This window comes from Anarhichas minor, unplaced genomic scaffold, assembly GCF_050575085.1.
Source record: "Anarhichas minor isolate MPS153535 unplaced genomic scaffold, ASM5057508v1 ptg000037l, whole genome shotgun sequence".
NCBI lineage: Eukaryota > Metazoa > Chordata > Actinopteri > Perciformes > Anarhichadidae > Anarhichas > Anarhichas minor.
In genome coordinates, this window is record NW_027466483.1 from 3,433,328 (window position 1) to 3,439,327 (window position 6,000).

The window sequence follows — 6,000 nt, forward strand, 5'->3', positions numbered from 1 at the left end:
TGTTTGTGTGGAGAATTAGTGGCGGCAACTAGACACTGGTGTCAGCGTTGGTGCGATGGTTGACTTTTAAAAATAAAAGAAGCAAGAACAAAAGGGATGTAAAAGCAGATTGATGAAGACATGGCTATCTGCTTTCATTTTCAACTTTCACTCGGAGCATTTGAACAGGAGACTTGAACCGTGGTTAGAAGATCTTCTAATAATACTTTAGCTTGGCTCGTTTAACCATCACACTAATAAACCTTCGCAGATGCTGGCAGGAAGATGCCGTCAGTCAAAAAAAATCACTAATAACAACTATCATACATCTGAAACACGGCAGAGTGACACTTTTTTTAAAGTCTGTCTTGTGTTTTTAATTTAATTATAATTACTATTTTATTTTACCTTTAAATATAGTTAAGAACATAGATATACACAAGTAAGGGACAAAAACCTCAACATTTTATAGAAGAACAGTTCTCGAGTAAATCTACTTTCCACCACTGAAGAAGACAGACCCGTCACACCTCCATGTACATCCACATCCAGGACAGTAGGTGGCACTGTACGACTCGCTATTATTCTCTTATGAAGAGAAGAAGAGAAACGACCTTTGCATTGATCCATTTCCGCTTTACATCATCGTCGCTTCTTCATTCGAGAAGACATCGCTGCAGCCTAGCAGAGAAACATGTCGGGCCTCCTGAGGACCATTGCTAACCGCGCTGCTCCCGTCCTGCGGGGACACACCGTCATTCAGCGGGCTAATCTCTACGCTGGCCCGGCCAAGGAAAAGATTGGCACCGTTGTAAGTCTTATAGCTGGTTAACTCCATTGCTAGCTGACAGCCATTAGCTTAGCTGTCCTTGGCTGGCGAGGTCAAAATTGATATCTGTAAAGTCAGCTGTGTTAGGTCTACGTGTGTGTTTCGCTATAAAAGCCAACGTATCTAATTAACCAAAATAACTGAATTTAAACTGCTGCATGTCCGGTTAAGTATTTGAAGTCTTGGCTCATTATACGGAGCATAGCTCACTGTATGCTGTTCTAAAGGAGAGCAGGGCTGCAGCATTAGCATGCTGAAATGGACTAAACAAAGTAAAGAACAGTATTACTAGGATCAGTGTGCAGTTGGCTGTGGTTTAGCTAGTATAATATGTCTTGTAGATGGGGGGGCTTATTTCTATCTGTGACCAGAGGATCGTTGCTAGCCCAGCGGCGTGTTAATAGTAGCAGGTAGTTAGGAGTGGAACGGTCGGTAAGCAACTGTCAGGGTTCATTGTGTTAAGTGCAACTATCCGGTCCACTTTGAGTGCAAAGATCTCAGTGCTCTTTTTCTAATGCTGCTGAAATGAAACTTAGTACATTTACTCAAGTACTGTACGTAAGTCCAATTTTGAGGTACTTGTAGCCCTCTACTTAAATATGTATTACTTATTTTATGTGACTTTAAACTTTTAGTCCACTACTTCTCAGGAAAATATTATACTTTTAACTTCACTACATGTATTTATCAATGTCAATATTGGTTACTAGTTAGGCTTGACTAGCTTTGCAGATTGTTCATCTGAAATATATATCAACTATTAGACTATGATGTATTAATAAGCAGTATATAGCCTAATTATTAAGTATAATAAAGTAGTAAACAATTAGCTCGACCTTTACCAGCTGCAACTTTAAAGTGGCAAACGCATTAATGTATCAATTATTATTATCCAGTGATATTGTAAATACACGTCGGCCTGTCCGTCTTTGTCTCGTCTATTTATTGAAAAGCTACAAATGCAGCGTGTCCAATAACGTGTGCATGTTATAGATAATAAAGTTATAATGTTATAAAGCACACGTGTTGCTCCTCTTGTTTGAGAGCAAAGACTGATGGGACTGCATACATGGCTGAGTGACAGCTTTTTAACATCAGCACATTTAAAGGGAAAAATAGTTCAAACTAATACAAAACTATGGCGTAAAATTAGTGCTGGGCAAGATAACGCGTTATTATCGTGTTAACGCATTAATTAATTAACGCCGCCAATTGTTTTATCGCGTGTTAACGCAGTTTTGAAAGTCCGTTGCTCACTGGCTCTGAATACACAGACAGACCATGGGTCACAGGAGGGGCGGGATGTTGATCAGGACTGGCTTGGGATGGGCGTCATTATGCGTCTCAACCAATGAAAGCATTTGGGGTGGGCGCTGCGGCGCGATAGCCTATCAGCGTTGAGATGCTCCTGTCATCACTGACGTCCTGACGTTGAATCAGGAAACAAATACTGTATCCGTTTACGCCTATGTGACGTTATGTTGAGTGTTGATGGAGCTGCTACAATGTTAGCTTAGCATAGCACCGATAGATCCAGACTCTATTGAGAAAACAAGTATTTTAAAAGTTATTTATCTTGTCGTCTTGTGGAGAGAACTAACAAAACATGAAGGCAGACTTTTTACAAATCGACATCATTGTTACGTAGTTATTTCAGAGTCCAGTTTTGTCGGCTTATTGCAGTTAAATCAGTTTATTTTGTGTTCATACAGCTGTCGTAAACAGCCGCCGTGTGGCTCGCTAGACACAGTGAATACAGCTCGATGAGATCCACGGAGCTCCTCCGGACTGTTATGAACCAGACATGACGGTGTTTAGTTTCCTGATATCTGGGACTTCCACAACACGTACTAAATCCAATCTGGGGAAGATTTTCGATTCAATTGTAGTGGCTTAAATTATTCATAGAATATTATTTCAACACACATTGCTTTTTTTGTTGTGTTGATTTCATAAAATATAATAATTGTATAATATACAATAAATATTTTAACTGCTACTGTGTAAAGGGAATACTTCTGTTAAGCACCTTATTTGTTTAAAGTGTTTGCAAACCAAATGTTATTGCACTTTTGTTCATATAGCAGTACTTTTAAAATAAAAGTGCGCAATACACTACTTTTGAATTCATTATTGAACTTTGCGCATAACAATGCGATTAATTGCATTACTGTAAAAATTGTAATCGTTGCCCAGCACTACCTAAAATACTTTCTTTTCTTTTTTTTGATTGATGGATCTTGAGTTATGTGACGGCTGACTGAATCCTCTGTCTGTCCAGGAAACTATCATTGGATTGAGCTTTTTCTCCATGGCCATTCTGGGACCATCTGGATGGATCCTGGCCCACCTGGAGGACTACAAGAACAAAGAGTAAAATGGACATTTTAACAGTCTAACTGCATCCAAGTCTCCCTTCTCCAATGACAACCTGGGACCATCCTGTTCTGCTGCAGAGAAGAATATGGAACACGTTTTACCTTCACTCGTCTACCTCTGACAGTTCCACTCCACATCCCAGATGGAAACCAGCTGTTTCCCAACACTGACTCTGATACATTGAAAAGTGTACTGTGGATCTTCCCTCTTAAACAATATGTTACAAGATTAAATTTTAAACACAACTATGTTGCTAAATGTGTATATTCAATGTGTCTATATGCTTTGGATACAGCTTTTTATTTAAATATTACAGATTCTTGTTTTTAGATTTAAACTTGATTTTTAGGATGGATTTGATGTCCCCATGTTTCAGGGTTTCATGCTGATAGAAGACTCTGTTTAGCGGGTTCCGCTGGTTGTCAGAAGAGCCTAAAACTAATGCTGCTCATAGAGGGCAAAAGGATCAAAAAGGGAGAGTAATGGGCAAAGACTTGCTGATAATTCTGCAGGTTAACCACACCGTCTGGATAAAATGAGGACACTCATCAGCAGTGGTGAAAGAAGATCTTTACTTAAATAGAAGTAGCAATGACACAATGTAAAGAGAAACACAAGTAAAAGTCAAGCATTTAAAATCCACAGAACAAAAAGATTAACAGCAAAATGTACTCAAAAGTGAAAATAGTATTTATGTGGAAGAGACGCTTTCACAGTGTTTCATATTATATTACTGGATGTTTTCTAAATTTAAGGCAATAAGGTATATTTCAAAATGTCTTTTTACAAGTTTAACTAGTCACTAAAGCTTTACATTGACTATTGCATCTGTGTGATGTCTTTTATTTGTGAGTTGTCATATCATTTATTAGATTGACTAAAAACTGATCTTAGTGTCTATTTTCCCACTGATGCACCACAGCTATGTAGACCGACAAGAGAAGTCCATTGTCCAAACACTGTCAGAGTGTGCTGTTGGATTTCTTTGTCCACTGCAAGGAACCAAACAAAAGAACAAAGAAATCATCACCCCTGCTGCCTCTCTTGTTGTTTACAAAAGACAGCCCTCCCAGGTGCATGCTGGTCCTGTACCTGCATTAACAACAATCTTAGGTGCCTATTGCCCAATTTTTATAAAGAAAACAAGTGAAACAAATGAACTAAATAGCCCTACACTGGTTAATTCCGGTGTTTAAATAGTGTGATGCATTTTCTGCAAAATTACAACATTACTAATATTAGAAAATAAAATTGCACGTCTTGATAAAGGGGTGAAAGCGCTGAATAAATGCAGTCCGTCTAAGATTTAGGTCCGCAAGATTCATTCAAGAAAACATGAGTGCAAGATGGAGGGGATGAAATAATATCCCCTCACACAATCCTCTTACAACACCCCTCCCTTTCCAGGTGTGTTGTAAAACTGGTGGCCTTCAGGTCACATCACAACATGAAAGTCTCTAGAGCCAGTGTTTGGTTTGTTTCAAGGCGACTGTAGAAACACTGCGGTCTCTGAAGAGGATCCGCTCCTTGTGTAGAATATAATCGGCTCATTTTAAGTAAAGACGATTCATTAGTTTCAGTAAAATATACACTAATAAGAATATAGTTCTGTAAATAATGTTTCCATTTCTGCTAATAAATCTTCTTAAATCCTGCGCACTGTTCCGTTAAAGAGCATTGGCCTCCAAAAAAATTCTGATTGGTCAAAAATGATCGTCTTTTGTTTGTCAGCACAGGGCTACATAGGTGTCGGACAGTATGACAGTCAATAAGGACTGAAGGCCTCTATGCACGGCTTTCTGTCACTTGAAGGCATTTTCTAAGTGCACATTATGGCGGTTTTACAAAAATGTAAGCGCTAGAAAATTAGCAGAACATGGCTGCTGGACATGCCTCATTTTGTCCTAGACTAATGTCCCCACTCTGGAGTGAATTAAGTGACCCAAACCGTAGATGTCCAAATCATTCCAGATGTACCTGGCTGCTGGAGAAAGACCAAACATGCCAGAAATAAAGCATGGATCCCCTAGTTATACATCGCATCATCCCGCCATCACATCTATGTCCCAACAAAACACAGGACTATTTAAAAAAGACATGTTATTCCACTTTATTAAATAATGGAAAGCTACACATTTTTTTCATAATATGATGATAGTAATGAACTAAAAAAAATTCTTTCAAGGATAATTTGCTTTAAAGGTCAGGTGTGTAGGAGTTGGCGCTACCTAGCGCTGAGGTTGTAGATGGCTACCAATCGTGTGGGACACATATTGTGGCCAATGCGAAAACACGTAAACACAAATAGCCCCATTTAGTGCCAGTGTTTGTTTTCTACCTTCTGGGCTACTGTAGGAACATGGCGGTTGATGAGGACCGGCTCCACATGTAGATATAAATCATTCTAAGGTAACAAATACACAACAATTCTCATTTTCAGGTGATTATACACTTAAGAAAACACATTTGATAATATTATACTTCATGTCTGCTTATAGATTCTACTAAATTCTACACACTGTACCTTTAAGTAAAGTATTTATTGACTGTTTCCTAAGAAAATTGCCCTTTGCTGCAGGGATGAGTGACATTGCCACATGAAAGGACAATGTTAATAAGAATGATGATACAACAGTTAATCAGTTGACTTTTTATTTATTTATACATATGTTTTCAGTCATACCATTGTGACTGATTTCATTAAATGTATCTCTATAAATCATAATGTACTATTATTCATTATTTATTTTGACCCACACGGACTTCCATACCTTCACCGGCAAAATCACTTGACCAGAAGTGTTTCACGTGAC

General features: G+C 38.5%; 1 protein-coding gene across 1 annotated transcript; it reads left to right on the forward strand.

The window, feature by feature from the left end:
* The first annotated feature begins 601 nt into the window (after nt 1-601).
* cox8a (cytochrome c oxidase subunit 8A) lies at nt 602-4,012 on the forward strand. The gene is made up of 2 exons (XM_076107007.1): nt 602-790; nt 3,090-4,012. The coding sequence occupies exons 1-2, from the start codon at nt 674-676 to the stop codon at nt 3,183-3,185; spliced, it is 213 nt and encodes a 70-aa protein (XP_075963122.1). The 5' UTR covers nt 602-673; the 3' UTR covers nt 3,186-4,012.
* Nucleotides 4,013-6,000: the final 1,988 nt, after the last annotated feature.

Bases quoted from the DNA above. Each gene is read 5' to 3' on its own strand.
- cox8a (XM_076107007.1), top strand. From the start codon at position 674: ATGTCGGGCCTCCTGAGGACCATTGCTAACCGCGCTGCTCCCGTCCTG. The intron at 791-3,089 runs GTAAGTCTTATA...CTGTCTGTCCAG, and splicing joins AGGAAAAGATTGGCACCGTT to GAAACTATCATTGGATTGAG.